We start from the raw sequence: 17,444 nt of genomic DNA on the forward strand, positions 1-17,444 counted from the left end.
GGATATTACAGCCTTCAGAGGGGGCAGGGCAGGAGGGGGCCGAGGACGAAAGGAGGGGAAGGAGGGGTAGCGCGAGGGACCCGATGGGGGACAGGGCTGGGGTCTCAACAGAGGGTAAAGCTGCAGGTGACCTCAGTGAGGAGTGGCCCGGCAGGAGTGGGGTCTCAAGGGGAGAGGGGAGCATGGGGTCAGGGAACCCCGAGGGAGGGGCTGAGGCCATTGCTTTGCAGGTAGGAATGGGGGGCGGTGCTCAAGGCGCCACCCCCAGGACAACCCACAGCTGCTGTTCGACACACCCCAGGTTGGGGGGCAGCTCCCCATTGGAGCTCCAGTGTTGGAGGAGACAGCTCCCACTCTCAGGGCTGCTGGAGCCTGGCCCAGCTTCAGAACCTTCAGAAACCCCCCCACCCCACCCTCTGAACCCAGACCAGCCTTAGAAGTAGCCTCAGGTAGTGGTGACCCCCAAAACCTCGGTGCTGCAGACTCAGGAGGGAAGAGCTGGGTTGGGAGAGGCCACAGGAGGCTGAGAGCAGGATCGATATGCATTTCCTCTGGAAGTCACCGTCCTTCCGGCTGCAGCACCGGGTCAAGAGGCTGCCAGCCCAGCAGGGGCTACTGGGGCCAAGGCTGCCCAGGTCCCCACCTCCCTCCCTGCCCCACAGCCAGCACTCAGGGCTGCCCTCTCTCCCCCACTGCAGTGAGATTCCCACCGCCGGAAGTATTCAAGCAGGGGCTGAGAGGCCACCTGTCAAGCAAGGGAATTTCGGCTACGGGCTGAAGGCTACGGTTACCCAGGCCACCGGGCCCAGCAATTCTGGGTGCAAAGAAGCCGTAGCATCAAGTCTGAGACACCCCCCCCCCCCCCCCCCGCCCCTGCCTGCCCCTGCCAAGATTCTGGATTCCTGGAGATTCTAGGCCCTCTCCAAGATTATTATGTCTCAAGGTTTCTAGGTTCTAAAGTTCTATCCCCCAATTCTACTCCCCCTGAGATTCCCAACACTTGAGATTCCAGATCTCCCAAGATTCTCTGACTACAAAGTTCTGGATGCTAAGATTCTAGCCCCTGTCCTTACGGTACCCCCCCCCCCCCCCTCCCCCGCCCCGTGAAGATTCTAGGCTCTGATGGGCTGGGTTAATTACATGGGCCTTTTTATTCCATCTGGAAAATACAAATATTCACAAGAATCTGTACAACCTTAGGGACGCCAGCCCCGGCCCAACCCTCAGCTGCATGCCACCCTCACCCCCCACCCCACCCCCCCAGCCCCAGCCTGCTGCCCCAGCACCCCAGGCTTCCTGCTGTGGTCCAAGTCTTTTCTCCAAGGCAGGCCTGAGTGTCTGATCCAGTCGCAGCTGGGAGGGAAAACAACAACACAGGTTGTCAGGGAAAAAGTAAGAGTGCACCTGGCCTGGGCCATGCGGACAGAGCGCCTGTTTCCTTGATCCCCCCCTCCCCCCACGTCCCCAGCCCTCAGCCACGCAGGCTGCCCAGGACTCACCATCAATTACAAGTGGATGTCAAATACACCATCCTCCACGGCCTGCACCTCCTCCTCTCTGATCTCTGCAGGGAAGTGGGCGGGGGTCGCGGGAACAGCTCCTGGGTCCCTGTGCCTTCAGCAGCCCTTCCCCCACTCACAGCAAGCACCTTACCCCATCCCGGAAGCAGACCCATCCACCAAAAATCAATTCACTGAGTGACCAGTCGGCCCTCCCGTTTTTGAGCCTCTTCTAAGTTTTCATTCCACCGCGGCTTTTTCACAGCCACGTAGTTGTCAGTGCAGTTTGCTTCAAATGTCAATTTTGTGTGTGTTTCACATTTTAGACCCCAGCACTTCGGAAGGCTCCATGCAAATGGCTTCACTTTTTCTATTTTTGAGGACTGATGCCTGGTGCCTGCCTCTATTTTTGAGGACGTAGGCCAATTCAAATGGCTGTGGTCAACTGCCTCCGACCCCAGTTTAACACGGTGGTTCAGAGTGTTCTCAGCAAAATAAATCATTTGGGGAACTGTCATTCAAGCACACTGCGCTAGAACCACAGGAGACCCCCAAGACAGCCGCCAAAGATTTCCAGGGCAAGGGACATTTCTCAGAATGGCCTCCAGAGCAGACAAAAAGGGACAGGCAAAAAGGCAAATGGCTCACAGGATTCTCTCTCCAATACATCGTCAATCCCCCTAACAAAATAAGAGTGTGACTGGATTTTTGTTTGTTTGTTTTTAAAGTAAGCTTTATGCCCAACGTGGGGCTTGAACTCACTACCCTGAGCAAGAGGCACATATTCTGCTGCCTGAGCCAGCCAGGCACCCCTGTGACTGGAATCTTGAAGCCTCTTTCACTTTTACTCTTTTTTTTTTCTTTTTTTAATGTTTATTTATTTTATTTATTTATTTATTTTATTTTATTTTATTTATTTTTGAGGGAGACCCAGAGCATGAGCAAGGCAGAAAAAGAGGGAGACACAGAATCCGAAGCAGGCTCCAGGCTCCGAGCTGTCAGCCCAGAGCCCGACACGGGGCTCGAACTCACAGACCGCCAGATCATGCCCTGAATGGAAGTCAGACGCTTAACTGCAAAACCCATTGAGCCACCCAGGCGCCCTCACTCTAACTCTTTATGTATTATTCGTTTCTCTCAGCTTCAGAAGGTCAAGGTTTCCTGAGCCACCTTCTGGCCCCCTTACCTTTTCAATCCTTCATTATCACCCCACCAACATCACAGAATTACAAACTCCAGGAAGCTTTCCCTCCTGGATAGGTTAATACTTTGCCACAATGGCCCTGCCTCCCTCCCCTCGCAGGACAGCACAGGAGGAGACCCGCTCTTACCTGGAGGCCGGGAGCCTCGCCTACCTGGGCGGGGCAGGGAGAAGCTGAAGGCTCGGTGATGGGTGTGTGTGGGCGAGGGCGAGGGCGCAGGCCCCTCCAGACTCACGCTCTGGGCCCGGCGCCGGCACTCAACGGACAGACGGTCTCTACATTGCTTGTGGCAGTTCACACCGCAGGCTGGGAGAGGCAGATGGGGAGCCCAGCCAGGGCCCTGGGTCAGAACGCTCTCCGGCCCCTTCCCCAGGCCTGCACCTCTCCCCAGTTTCCTGTGCTCCTGAGAAGCTGCCCCACCAAAATAAGACTCTCCTTCCAAAGTGCTTCATCCTGCTCGCCAATCCACACCCTCCGCCAAGTCCTCGGTGCCCGGGCAGCTGTCTCACCACAGTAAAAGCCCACTTAAAGGCTACCCCCTTCAGTATAATCAGCACGCCCCTCTGGCTCCAGGGTACCTCACTCCTCCTCGGTTGCCCCGCCAAAACTAGAATCCCCGCCCAGAGAGTAGCTCTTCCCCCAAAATTCGGCCCTCCGGCCCTGCTCACCTCGGCATTTGAGGCCCTGCTTGTAGATGCCCAGGATCTGAAATAGAGGAGGGGGCTGTGCTGGGGGAGAGGGCTTGAGAGGTAATGATTTCACCTCTTCTTTCTCAAGGGCAGGGACTGGGACTGACCCACTCTGGGGCTTTAGAGCCCCTCAGGCCAACGCAGGCGCAGAACGGCCAGAGAGGCAGGCGGAATTAACAAGGTTCGCCTCTGCTGCGAGGCCTCCAGCAGGGGCGGGGACGGAGGGTGGGCGGGGCGAGCGGAGGGGCCAGGGCTGGAGGGGTGTGGCTTGGTGGGGGTCTCACCAGGGCCTTGCAGTGGCGGCAGGCAACGGGGCGCAAGGAGTTGCTCTCGTGGAAGTTGTGCACGAAGCCCATGCGGCCGCCCAGCACCGAGCTGGAGCGCAGGAAGTAGGACACCATTTCCTCCCTGCTGATGCAGCCATCCCTGCGGGGGGCGGGGTGGGAGAGGGAGCGCCTCAGGTCGGGGGGGGGGGGGGGGGGCCCGGGGGGGGGGGGGGGCCCTCCCCCGGGACCAGCCACCCACCAGCCTAACCCATCCCACTGGGAACTTCCCTACCAAGGAAAAGATCCTCACCCAACTCCTGGTTTTAGATTTCCTGGTGCCGGAAAGAGAGGCCTAGACTTGGGAGCCAGGCAGAAGCACCAGCCACTACTACTTGTGTGGTCTTGGGCAAGTCACTTCCCCTGGGTTTCCTTCCCAGAGAAATGAGGATCATAACTCCTGCCGGGGTCACTTCACAGCGTTGGCATGTAAACTAACTAGAATTTCCCACGAGATTATCAGCCTTTGTTTCCCAAAGTGAGCTCTTTGGAACACCCGTTGGGAGCCTTGAGATTCAAGAGACTTCTGCTGAGCTCTGGGACCAGGCAAGATTGGGAAAAGCCGCCTGCGTCGGACTCGCATGCGGGCGAGTGCTGGAAAGACACCTGCAATCAGGATTCCCCACATAACCCAGGGGTTCCCACAGAACCCTTTTCTCACCTATTAACATATTTTAGGAAAGGAGCATGTGCTCTGGAGACAGACCTCCGTTCAAATTCTGGCTTGGCTACTTCCTGGCTGTGTCACCTTTGGGCTCATTAATCTCCCTGTGCCTCAGTTTCTTCTTCTATAAACGGGGACAGTGATGATTCCTGCCCCTCACGGGTTTGTGTGAGGACTGAATGAGGGCACATGAAGCATTTATAACAGTGTCTGTGTAGTTGGTAGGTCCTGGGCCACGCGGAGCTATTTCTGTCAGTGTTCATCCTTGTTGGAAACTCCTGACTATTATTATATCTGGGGCTCCATGATGTGGTCCAGGTGATCCTTCAATTCAGTGGGGCATTGGGACAGCTGGCCATTTAGAAAAAATATATACATCACCCTAGATTCTTACCGCACGCTGCGCCTGGACACTACATTCTCACTGAACTGAGACCACTGATGTAAAAACCAAAACCATGGAAGTATCTGGAAAGGTGTAAGAGGATACCTTTGGAATTTCAAGGAGATGAGGGCCTTTCTAGACATAACACAAATCCAAGAAGCCATAAAGGAAAAGACGGACATATTGAACACGCGACACTTTTTAAAAATTTTATATGGAAACGGACAACATAAACGACAGACTGGAAGAAAATATTTGCAAACACATTCGACAGCAAAGAGTTAACATCCATTAACAGAGATTCTGAAAATCAATGAGAAAAAAAAGACCCACAAACCCAGTGGAATAATGGACAAAGAATATGAACAAGCAATTAACAGAAGGAATATAAGGGACCAATAAACATATGAAAAGAGATCCTACCCCCGCTAATATTAAAGAGATTCAAATTTAACCAAGACACCATTTGCCAATTAGACTGACAAAATTGTAAAGCTTATTATAGCGTCCAGTGTTGGCAAGGAAGTTGGGAGATGGGCACTCACTCACTGCTGATGGGGGTGCAGGCTGGCACAACCTTGCCTGAGGTCACTTTGGCAGGCTCTCTCCTAATTTAGAATGTGCATATCTTTTGATCCAATTATCCCACTTCTAGGAATTTCACCTACAGAAATAGTGGCCCGGGTGCATTGGTACAAAGATGTTCACAGCAGCATGGCGTATATTAACAGCAGAAAACTGGGGACAGTCTACATGTCTGTCATGATAATGACAGCGGGACACTCTACAGCTATTCTAAAGAATGAGGTCGTTCTGCATGAAGCTGGCGTGGAAAGATGTCCGTGATAGAGGGTTACGTGGAAAACAAAAACAAAAGCAAAAAAGCGAGATGTGCAGTTCCATCAAGAAAGTGATAATAAATAAATAAACAAACAAACAAACCCACCACCACCACCACCACCAACAACAACAAAAAACCCTGCAAACCCTGCTGCTACAAATACAAATACTAGATCCCGGTTAAAATATACCAAAATTTGCTTTAAATGCATAGGTGAGTTTGTGGGAAAGAAATGGGCATCCTCACATTCCAGAAACAGAGAGTGAACATCAAGCTGAGGCAGGGAGTTGGGACCAAGGCTGAGGCTGCCCTAGGAGGGGGTTGCTGGTCTCCCTAGTGAGCCAGGTGCTGGATTTTGGTGCCCAGATGGGCTGGGCACAAGGCTTGGGGTGTGCAGGAGGTGGGAAGTCAAGGCTGAGACCCCCGCGCCAAGCTGTATCTAAGGTCTCCAACAGCGAGCGGCACCCTCACTAAAAGTGTGACCTGGAAAAAATCCACCCACCAACCCAGGGACATAACCTAGAATTCTGTCTCAGTTCTGGGAGCAGAAACAAAGCAACTGTAACCAGCCCCGTGGGCAGAGCTAGATTTATACCACAATCCTATTTGTCCATGGAACAGGCACAAACAAAATCTGTAGCAATTTGCACATGCAGGGAGGGGGGGAAAAAAAAAAGACTGGAAGGACACACTGTTGCCAAGCCAGTGGCATTGCAAACATGTTACTAATAATATAGCCTCTTCTGATGGGAAAAGATGGGAGGAGGAACGTAACTTTGGCGTCTCACTTCATACCCTTCGTTCACTGTAAATCTGTTTTACTACCTGGATTTCTTTTTTACCATGGGGCTCCGCAATATGGAAAAAAAAAAAAAAAAGGCCCAGATTTTTGAAATATGAATAGCATTAAAAATATAAGTCGACCTGAGAGGGGGCTGTAAATTGCGACTGGAGTTTTTCGTCTGCTCAGCAAAACAGGGATATGAACATGGTTGCCGGGGGCATGTTTAACCTACTTCAGAGAATCAGCTGTTTGTCCAAATTGTCAGTATGTGAATTGTTGATAAGCAAGTGGGTGCTGCTAATTACAGGCCTTTCTTTTCTATTCATTAAAACAGGCTACCCAGGAGTTGAACTTGCCCACACTTTTTGCCAGCTGTGAGCTCCACAAATAAAGCGGCATGTATGTAGCCACAGTCCCCAGGCCACAGTCTTTGCAAGATTCAGGTGGGGCCCCCCCATCTGTCTGAACGAGCGGGGTAACCCTGTGCTGCCACAGCTGGGAGCCTCCCCCTCCAGTACGAGCCCCTCCCCACATTGGTGGCTTCCTCGGCCGCGATCATCTGGTTCAGTGGCCTCCTCTTGCACAGGAGGAAGCTGAAACCCGGGGGGGAAGTGAGCCTGCCTTCCCTCTCCCCCAGCCCCCAGCCCTCCTCACTGGTTCTGGTCGAGGTCCCCAAAGGCGCTGAGGTAAGGGAAGTTCCCACGGATGATCTGGAACTCTTCCTGTGAGATGTGGCCGTCCCCATCGACGTCAAAGTTCCGGAACACAGACTGAAGTGCACGGAGGGACACGCGGGGGACAGGAGGACAGGAGAACGAAACAGGCGTCAGTCCCGTCCTGTCCACAGGCCCCGTCCATGTTGTGAAGGGTGCTCAGGCGTGGGCGCCTCTGCAGCTCCCCTTTCTCTCTCCCTTTACCGTACCCCCCCCCAACCCCACCCACTGGCTCCGCCCCTTGCCTGCTGGAGCCTGAGCCCTGGCCCTGGAACGAGGCGCCAGTGTGGCTCCGAGGGTGGTGGCCAGGCAAAATCGTTCTCGATGGACCGCTCCGGACCTGTCCCCCGACCCCTCAGGTCGCAGGGCTGGCTGCCACAGAGTCTCACCTCCACCATCTTCTCGATGTGTTCCACTAGGAGTGCTTGATCCAGCCTGGGTTTGGCGGCTGAGGTCCACTCATCCAGCACCGGGGGCCGGGGAGGTGGGGTGCAGCTTGTGGGGCTGGTTGGCTGTGGGGATGGTCAGGCCTGAGTCAAGGCCGGAGGTGAGGGAGTCCAGGGGCGAGGGGGGGCGGGGGGGCAGGCAGGGAAAGCCCTGGGGAGAAGGGAGCCCGCCCAACAAGCTGGACAGGGGAGGTGGCCTCTGTCCTGGGATTTTCAGGAAGGGCAGAGGTGGGGGAGAGTGGGGAGGCAGGGATTCCCTGTCTCACCGAGGACTTCGAGCGCGGCTCCCGCTGCAGGGACAGCTGGTAGAGTTCATCCTCCGTCTGATACTGATCCAGAGATACCTAAGACACACAGGTCTGATCACACCCCCTGCCCCTGCTGCCCTCAGGAGCCCGCTGTCCAGACCCCAGGGTCATAGGTCCACTTAGAGGCCACGGCTCAGCCTGGAACCCAGCCCAGAAGCTAGACTCGGGACAAAGGCCACCTTAGAACACACCCCAGTGACCACACACCAGCCTGGCACACAGAGCAGACCCCGCAGCTTGGCCCCAAATCTTGGGCACAACGCGCCTCCAAGAATCCAGCCAAGAATCCAGGTCAGAACACAACCAAGAGCTCTGAAATTAAGCCCCGACCTAGAACCCAACCCCACATCAAGAATCCAGCTCAGATTTCAATCCTGATCCCAGCCCAGAGGCTAGAAACCGTTAAGGATTCACTCTAAACCCAAAACTCCAGGGGCGCCTGGGTGGCTCAGTCGGTTAAGTGTCTGACTTCGGCTCGGGTCATGATCTCACAGTCCGTGAGTTCGAGCCCCGCGTCAGGCTCTGTGCTGACCGCTCAGAGCCTGGAGCCTGTTTCGGGTTCTGTGTCTCCCTCTCTCTCTGATCCTCCCCTGTTCATGCTCTGTCTCTCTCTGTCTCAAAAATAAATAAACGTTAGGGGCGCCTGGGTGGCTCAGTCGGTTAAGCGTCCGACTTCGGCTCAGGTCAAGATCTCGCGGTATGTGAGTTCGAGCCCCGCGTCGGGCTCTGTGCTGACTGCTCGGAGCCTGGAGCCTGTTTCAGATTCTGTGTCTCCCTCTCTCTCTGACCCTCTCCCATTCATGCTATGTCTCTGTCTCAAAAATAAATAAATGTTAAAAAAAAATTTTTTTAATAAATAAATAAATAAATAAATAAATAAATAAACGTTTAAAAAAAATTTTTTTTAAACCCAAAACTCCAGCCTCGGCTCAGTGTCTAGAACCTAGTCTAGATCTCGACTAGAACCTAACTCCCATCTTCGACCCCCACACCGAGTGCAAGGCCAAGCCCAGACCTTTCCTAAGAGCTCAAGGCCATGTTTAGAAACCACCCCTGACCCCAGACGCCAGAGCTGAGCCCCAAGCCTTGAACACAACTCACTGCCGGGAACCCAACCCAGGACCCAGGCCTAGCTTCAAGCCCGGCACAGAAAGTCCACACGCCAGCCTCGAAATCAGACCTGAGTCCACAGCCCCTTTCAGAGGCTGGAACTCATCTCGGTGTCCACTCCAGACCCTGGACCCCAGGGCTGGATCTCAGTTCCTTGATCAGAACCTAGAACACCAGGCCAAGCCCGCAGCCTGGCGTGAACCCGAGACCAGAGGCGGTTGTCCACGCTGGTGCCCAGCCCCCCCCCCCCCCCCCCCCGCAGCGTCCCTGTTCCCAAGCCCCCTCACCGTGAGTAGGCTCAGCAGATCTGGGTTGGCCTGCACTGGTGGCCGAAGGCTGGTCACCATGGCCAGCTCCTCCAGGATGCTGAAGAGCTGTTTCATCTTGGCCCCATTAAGTCGGGTCCGGGCGGGGTCCAGCCAGTCAGGCAGTGCCAGCTGCAGGGCCACCAGGTCCTTGAGGTGCACGCCCAGGATGGGAAAGCGGAAGCCCACGCAGGCTGCCAGCCGGCGTCGGTAGTTGCCATAGTTCCCTGTGGCTGTCACCAGTTCCGTGAGACCTTCCCAGAGCTGGGGTGGGGCGTGGTGGGTGGGGGCAAAAAGCAAAGAATCACACACACGTTACGCACATCACTGGCTCAACTACGCCTCCCCCGCCGAGCCCTGGAAATGTGGGAGAGGATGAGGAGTCAGAGACGGGTGAAAGGTTAAAAAATCCTCCCTCACTGTCCCCCAGCACTGTCTCCCTTAGCCCCTGGGGGGCAGAGTTTATAGGTCATGAGTCCAAGGGAACGCCCACTGCCAGACACCCCACCTCCACACCAGCCCTGGGCACAGACTATCCCTAACATTTAACAGAAGAAACTGAGGCTCGGGGCGGCAGACAGAACAGGACAAAGATCCAGAAGAAATGTCCTCAGCTGTGTCCTTTGTAACCGCCCACACTGAGAAGACCCCCAAATGTTCAACAGTAGACACATAACTTGCAGTAGACTCACAATGAAATATCATACGACAATGGAAACGAATGAGTAACAGAACGTTAGGAGGAAAGAAGCAAGACATAAAATAACACACAACATGATCCCATTCATAGGAAATTCAGAAACAGGCAACAAAACTCCCACGTTATTTTGAGATTCATACAACATGGCATGGTAAAGCTGTAAAGAAAAGCAGGGCCGTCATTACAAAAGTCGTGACGTTGGTTACCTCTGATTGGGCGGGGGGCGGGAGGGGGGTGGGGAGTTACGGTCTAAGGTGCTGGAAGCTTCGATTTCTTGACCTGGGTGCTAAGTTACACAGGCATTTTCTTTCTAATTTTTCTTTAACCTCTACATACATACGCTTTATATATTTTGCTCTATGTACGTCACCCAATATGTTAAAGTAAATAAAGAAAAGGGGGGCGCCTGGGGGGCTCAGGTGCTTAGCGTCCGACTGTCGGGTTTCAGCTCAGGTCGTGATCTCACGGTTCAGGGGATCGAGCCCCACATCGGGCACCGCAGTCACAGCGCGGAGCCTGCTTGGGATTCTCTCCCAATCCCTCTGCCCCTCCCCCGCTCACACTTTCCCTCTCAAAATAAATAAATAACTTAAAAAAGAAAGAAAGAAAGGGAAAGAGAGAGAGAGAGAGAAAGAAAGAAAAGGAGAGGAAAAAAACACAAGCTTTGGGGTCAGGCAGACCGGTAAGCCCCCACTCTGCCACTCGGGTCGTGTAACCTGTGAAAAGCATGGAACCCCTCCAAGCCTCAGTTTCTGCATCTGTCAAATGGGGACAGGAGTGCCCAGCCCGCGACGCTACTAGGAGTTGTCAGTGAGGCCAGACCTGGGAAAGGGCTAGCCCGGGGCTCGACCAGGCTGTTCCCCTGACCCACCCACCCCAGTCCCAGGCACCTTGACCGTCTCAGGGCTAACATGACTGTGGGTCTCCTTGAGGCGCGAGATGGAACTGTGGCTCAGGCCTCCGACCACTGCCATTAGCGTGTTGAAGTTCTGCAGCTGCAGGAGCTTCTGGGGGGCAAAGGGGGAGGGGCGTAGGCAGTCAGTCACTGAAGAGGCCCAGAACTTGGCCCAGCTTTTCTGGCGAGGAGGCAGTGGGTTGGTGGAAAGGAAGGACTCCGCCGATGGGCACCTGGGAGGCTGGCGGGGGGCGGGGGGGGGGGTGGGGAGCGACGGGCACCTCTGCCACGTGGACGAAGTGTGTGATGACCAGGGCCCGCTGAGGGGCTGTGGGCTTGCTGAGGATCATGAGTTGCACCCACTGCGACACACTGTTGAAGAGGGAGATGAATCGCTCCAGGACGGGGTTGTCCACGGTGCAGCCGTGAGTCACAAAACTGTGATAGTCCTGGAACTGGGGGGGTGGGAGTGGCCTCAGCCCCTTCGGGCCCCTCCCCTCACAGATGACCACGCCTCCCCCTCCAGCTACTGAAACCCCCAACCCACCCTGTGACCCTGCCGACCCCAGGGACCCCCGTTCCCTCTGGGACTCCTCCCCAACCCACACTCTACCCCCGACCGCATGCCCTCCGGGGCCGCACCAGGATCTTGCAGAAGGAGCGATACTCCAAGTAGGTGAGATGCTCGGCCAGCTCCATGGGCTCTAGGTGGTCGAACAACAGGGACATCTTTCGCTTTTTCTGTCCTACGGGGTTCCGCTGGGTCACCTGCCGCTTCCACTTGTAGGTGGGGCTGGGGGGGGGAGGGGGGCGGGGGCAGTGAGCCCTTTTGCTGGAGATGCCCCATCCCTTGCGGCCCCACACTCGTGCGCAGGCACCACTCAGGCCGACTGAGGACCCACACAGTCTGTGGCACCGTGCTGGCCACTGATGTCCCCGGTCCCAGCAACTCCTGCAAACTCCCCCCTCGTCATGCACTCAGGCACTGTGCCGGGCACTGGGGGTACAGAGAGGAGCAAGACACAGTTCCTTCCCTTGGAGAGCTCACAGTCTACTGAGGGAGACAGACACAGAAACAGACAATCACCAAACTGCGCGGCGCGTCTACAGGTCTTTGCACAGAGGGGTCGGCACAAAGTGCAGGCCACGGGAGGGAATGGCAAATTCTGCCCCGGAAGGCCTCTGAGCCCTCAGCGCCCGGACACGGTCCACACCTGAGCTGAGTCTTGACAACACAGAGAGGCAGGCAAGGGGGGCCCGTATGAGCAGAACAGTCATGGCGCAAAGGATGCAGGGCAGGGAATGACGAGTGGACCCGTACAGCGGTCGCGTGGCGTGCACGGGGTGGGAGTGGGCTGTGGAAGATGATGCAGGAATGCCAAGCCGCCTGGACACCACCAAAGGCTTTGATCCCCAGCCGAGACATTGTGAAGGCGACAGGGGGCCATAGGTTTTTCCAGCAAGAGAGTAACATGACCCTCACTCATTCAATTCAACAAACATTTGTTAAGTACAGATGGTGTAGGACGCCGAGCGCCCTCCCCAGCCCTCAAGCTCGCCCCACGCACACACTCTCGATGTCACGCACACACTCTCGATGTCAATGAGGCTGCTGTGCCGCCGGTTCCCTTCTTGGTCTAACAGAGCCTTCAGCTCCTTGATCTGCTCAGCGAGCTCAGGGTTCAAGTCAAACTCTGCTGGGAATGCCGAGATCCAGTACCTGGCGGAAGTTCTGAGTCACCCAAGGCAGCCCTCCCCCCACCGCCCCCTGGGATTGTAGTTCCCCAAAGAGGGGGGAAGAGCCCTACACTGTGGCTCCCTCCCCCAACCACCCCCCCACCCCCCACCCCCGTTCATTCCTTCCCCACCCCCACGGGGCAGATCAGAAAACCCAGGCCCAGACCAGGAAAGAGGCAAGCCTGCGACAGCCGGCTCACCATGGACAGAGCCCGGGTTCAAACCCACATGACCAACTCCCAGAACGTGTTCGTTCCACTCCTTCAGGCCAGTCTGAAGCCTGAGAGAAGGGAGCGAGAAGAGGGGACAGCGTCGCAAAAGGAAGGCTCACCTGACCAGGTGGCATGTTTTCACCTGCAGCGAATTGGAGTTGTCCTTCCGGGATTGTTGGTAGGTGAAGGAGAGTTAAGGAAAACGAGGATGGAGACTAATTCTAGAAAGGGAGGCAGGAGATGGGTCCCGGCTTCTGGAGGGAGACTGTGGGAGGGGCCTGGTCCTAGGAGAGATGTTGGGGGCGGGACCTGGGGTGGGGCCTGTAGGAAAGGGGCTGAAGAGGGGGTGAGGGGCGAGTTTGGGGAGGGTGCACAGCTAGGAACGGGGCTAGGTTCTAAGGGGTGGCTGAACGCATGACCTGGGTTCCGGGAAGGAGGCCGGAGGAGGGACTTGGGCTGGGAGTAGGGACAGGTCCTAGGCTGTAGAGAGCCCAGGTTTGAGGAGGGGCGGGGGCGGGGCCTGACTCGAGAGGCGGGAAGGGGCGGAGCCTCGGCCCTGGAGCAAGGTTGCGCCAAGCCTGGATTCTAGGGCTTATAAGGGGCCCATGCTCTAGGAGCGGAGCCCATTCTTGGCCTGGGCTGGGCGGCCTGGCTCCCCCAAGCAGGGCTGCAGGGCCCACGGCGAGGCCCGCGAAGGATATATGTGGAGCAGTTTTGCCGCCAGCTGCGAAGAAGGGATGTACCAAGGGTGCATCATGAGGAACATGCGCACCAGCTGCGGGTCTCGCACCTTCCCGGAGTCATCTAACTCCGAGGGGTCAGAGAGAAGCGGGGTGACCCTTCGTCCCGTAGCTGTGGTCCCTAAAGCCTACCCCACAGCCCGCCGGATATGTGGCCCCCCGCCCATCACCTGCTTTGCCAGGACTGTGAATCCTGTAGGCAGATTAGAAAGAAAAGGTAGGGTGGGCGAGGGATAAGGCAGGATCTGAGGAACCGGAGGAGGGAAGCGTCTGATCCGGGCCCATCGTCCCGAGGGGAGCCAGCTGGGGCGGAAGAAGCCTGGGTTCCCCGGGGTCAAGAATCCAGAGGCCATTTCCTGAGTGCTTGGGGGAAAGGGCACCCCCTCACCAGATAAGCCGCCCCCCACCAGCCGGAAACAGCTCCCAGGCCAGAGATAGACAGTTCCTCCGGATCCTCCGGGGAGACAGATAACGCTCCGCATGTTCCAGAGTCTGGGGACCCCGTCCCTCCCTTCAATGCCGGCATACCAGGGAAGGGAAACATTTTATCTTTCCGAAGCGTGTGGATCTCTCTACCGAGCAATGAAGAGAAGGCTTTCGTTAAAAAGGTGGCAGGATGCGGAACTGGGTGGGTCCAGGCCAGGGGTCTGCCCGGGGAGGCAGGGACCCCGTTTCAGGCTCGGAGCTGGGCTCAGGCTGGGCGTGCCCTCCCGTGCCACTCACCGAAGGCTTCGATGCAGCCGCGGAGCAGCTCCTCCACCGTGCAGCCCTTGTCCAGGTCTAGGGTGCCCGCCATGGCCGCCGGCGCGGGGAGGCTGGGCCAAGCTGCACTCCGAAGCCTCCCAAGGGGCTCCGACCGGACCCCTGTCCCGGGAGAGGCAGAGAGGGAGTCTGCGGAGGCGCCGGCGGGGGGTGGGGGGGGGTTGCGAGTCGCGGGGCGGGCAGGAACGGGGCGGGGCGGGCACGCCCCCTGCTGGGCAGGGGCGGAGTCGTGCGCCGCGGCCACTCCCGGGGTTAAACGGTCTGGCCCGGGATGGTGCAACCCACCAGTTGGGAAACCGACCGGCCGCGAGGCTTCCGGCTCACCCTTGGAGTCGCGGGAAGGCCGAGGGGCTCCCCGGGGATGGGGACGAGCCAGGACACTCCGGGAGCTGGTTTGTGCCCCAACCCCTCGTAGGCCCTCTTCTCGCGTCCTCTCCCCGGAGGCACCTGCAGCACCCCGCTGCTCGGCTCTACGCCCCTCCCGCTTCCCTCCCTCCACAGCCTCCCTTCCCCCGCAGGGTTATTTTGGGAACCCAGAGCCTGAGGGGACCTCGGAGGAATTTCTCCCTGGGATGGGAGGGAGGGAGGAACCCAGGCGTCCTGCCCGCATCGCCCCCTCCCGGGCTCCCGGGAGGGGAGGCGGGGCTGTGGCAACCCCCAGGGGCCTGCCCTTGGGGAGGCGAGCTAGAGTGCAGAACATTCCTGGGGCGGGGTGGGGGTGGGGGGAGCCCGCTGCCGCCCCGGAGGCGTCAGCGGAAAGCCTGAGCCTGGGAACCACGCGCTCCCAAGCCACCTCCTCCGTGAAGGCCCCAGGGGTCCGGGTTCAGCCCTTCCGCAGACCATCTTCCTCCCCAGCCGGCGCTCCGGACCCAGGCCCCATACTACACAGTCGAACTGTGAGCTCACTCACAGGCAGGCCACATTCGAACACACAGAGCAGGGCGCCCAGAAGGGGGCGCCAGCGTCCTGAGGGGTGGAGAATGCCGGTACGTCTCCACCAGCAACTCCAGTCACACGCGGGGTGATACACACCCATGCAGGGACACACGCTCATTCTATACCTGAGGCCAGAGGCCCACATTGGGGTGAAAGACCCCCCCCCATACACACACACTTGGGCCTCAGGCACTTGCCTCCCAGCCTCTGTCTCATACACACAATGGCACTCACACCCCGTGCACACCTGCAGGAAGGATCCCTCGGGCACACATACCCAGCTTTCTAGCCCAGAATGCAAACCCGTTGATGGGGCCAGTTCTGGATTTGCAGCTCGCTCGAGCCAGGCCAGCCTGGAGTCCCGCGGCCACGGAGGCTCTGAAATCGCACACGTGCGCGCACACACACACACACACACGACAGTGCACCTACACGCATGTACAATCCCACACATGCACACACCCCCATGGGCGTGCACACACGCCCCCATTTCCTCCGCAGTCCAGAAACCAGCTCTGCGGCCGCAGCGCCCTGACACCCCTCATCCCCGGACGCTGGCAGAGCCGGGCCCCCCCCCCCCCGGTAAAGGTACCCCGTCCCCCTCCCCTGCACAAACTCGCCGGGGCTGGAGGGGGCTCCTCCACTGAGTTCTCTGGCTGACTTTTCCTAGGAGCCACCCAGAGCCAGCCCCGTCTAGCTCTGTCGCCTCCTCGCTGTGTGACCTTGAGAGTCACTTGGCCTCTCGGAGCCTCAATTTTCTCATCTGTCAAATGGGGGGTCCGCGAGAGAAGGTCCCGCTGAGACGTGGCTGGGAAGGGCCGGAGGCGCCGCGGATGCCGCCCCCTCCCGCGGGTCGTCCAGGGCGTTTCAGCTCTCTCCCACCTACCCCGGACCGGGGCCGCAGACTCCGCTCCCACCAATCCACCCGCTGCCCCCGGCCCGCCTGCGCCGCCCCGGGGGGGGGGGGTCCTGGGGGCCAGGCCCTCCTCTGCCTGGCGCCTCGCCCGCTGTCGCTCACTCACTCTTGGGACCCGCGCGGCACGGAGCCCGCACCCGGCCGGGCCGGCGCCACCTCCGTGCGCTCCCGCCCGCCGGCCTCGCTGCGGCTGCAGCTCCCGCCCGCTCTCGGCGCCGCGGCCCCGCTTCCCGCCGCCCCGCCCCCGCGCCGCGGCCGCCCCCTCCCCTCCCCACCCCTCCCGCCCCTGCGCGGGGCTCCGCACCGCCGGCTGCGCCTCCCCCACCGGGGGCTCCCTCTCGCCCCGCACGCGGCCGTCCCTGCGGCAGCTTAACCCCTCCCCTGCCGCGCCGCCCGGGAAGCCAGGGCCGCGGGCTGGGGCTGCGCCACCGGCCGCGCGGAGGGTGGGCGAGCGGAGGTCAGGCCTCGCGGGACGTGGAGGGGGGATCTAAACCGAGAGCCCTCTCCCCCCCACCCAGACGCCCCTACGCCCCCCGCCCTGCCGGCTGTTGGGCAGAGGAAGCCGGGAGGGGCAGGAAGCGGACTGCGGTGGGGAAGGGGCGCCCCGCCCAGCCCCCGGCCCGGGTTCCTGTTTTCGAGACAAACCGTTCCCACGGGGCTAACCCGACCCGGGGCCGGGCGTCTTCCTGCGGGCAGCGGGGGGCACAGACCTGGTAGAGATCGGGGGCGTGGGGAGAGCGGGTTCTGTGATAGCCTGGAGGAGGGGCTAGGACAAGATGGGAACATTTTGGGGACAGGGGCCTTGTGGGAGAGGGAGGCATGAAAACGCGGCTACCTGAAAACGGGGCCTCGATGTCTGTGGAGGGGGGTGGGGGGGCCCCGAGTTCACACAGGAGGGACTGGGGCCCCGGAAGCCTGGCTCCTCACGGGGCCAGATGGGAAGGGGCTGCTGCAAGCGGCGGGTGGGTTCTGCGCAACTTGGGGGACTGGAGGTCTGCGTGCGTCTCCCCCGCCACCCCACCACCCCCCGGGGCAGGGAGGAACTTGGGAGGGGCAGCCACAAGCAGTTGGGGTCCCACAAGCCAGGCCTAGGAGAGCCGGTAACCATTTCCGGCTGTTTGGATTCAAATACACTCACTGTGAAACCACCGGCCCCAAACCTGCCTTTCGAGGCTTGCCCCTTCCTGCCTCAGGGCTGGGGAGGCAGGACCTCCCCCACACCTCAGTTTTGGTAATAGGAGGCCGAGAAACAGCCTCTTTCTGGTCCTCAGTTTCCC

General features: G+C 58.6%; 1 protein-coding gene across 7 annotated transcripts; it reads right to left on the reverse strand.

Annotated features, from left to right (window-relative positions):
• Positions 1 to 1,127: 1,127 nt before the first annotated feature.
• Positions 1,128 to 16,358, reverse strand: RASGRP2 (RAS guanyl releasing protein 2). Of its 7 annotated transcripts, none has more exons than XM_030331720.1 (18): positions 14,640 to 14,659; positions 14,277 to 14,417; positions 14,082 to 14,125; positions 13,515 to 13,621; positions 12,933 to 12,995; positions 12,453 to 12,584; positions 11,507 to 11,657; positions 11,146 to 11,319; positions 10,860 to 10,976; positions 9,252 to 9,533; positions 7,813 to 7,890; positions 7,490 to 7,612; positions 7,042 to 7,157; positions 3,675 to 3,816; positions 3,370 to 3,406; positions 2,831 to 3,007; positions 1,500 to 1,564; positions 1,128 to 1,353 (listed from the first exon to the last, which is right to left on the reverse strand). In XM_030331720.1, exons 2-17 carry the CDS (start codon positions 14,347 to 14,349, stop codon positions 1,506 to 1,508), a joined length of 1,875 nt encoding a protein of 624 aa, XP_030187580.1. In that variant the 5' UTR covers positions 14,350 to 14,417; positions 14,640 to 14,659; the 3' UTR covers positions 1,128 to 1,353; positions 1,500 to 1,505. The 7 variants fall into 7 exon arrangements, with proteins under 7 accessions (XP_030187580.1, XP_030187582.1, XP_030187583.1 ...); XM_030331724.1 differs by lacking the exon at positions 14,640 to 14,659 and adding an exon at positions 16,274 to 16,348 and having other exon boundaries at positions 1,129 to 1,353; XM_030331722.1 differs by lacking the exon at positions 14,640 to 14,659 and having other exon boundaries at positions 13,515 to 13,617; positions 14,277 to 14,363.
• Positions 16,359 to 17,444: the final 1,086 nt, after the last annotated feature.

The sequence above is a fragment of the Lynx canadensis genome, chromosome D1 (assembly GCF_007474595.2).
Source record: "Lynx canadensis isolate LIC74 chromosome D1, mLynCan4.pri.v2, whole genome shotgun sequence".
Taxonomy (NCBI): domain Eukaryota; kingdom Metazoa; phylum Chordata; class Mammalia; order Carnivora; family Felidae; genus Lynx; species Lynx canadensis.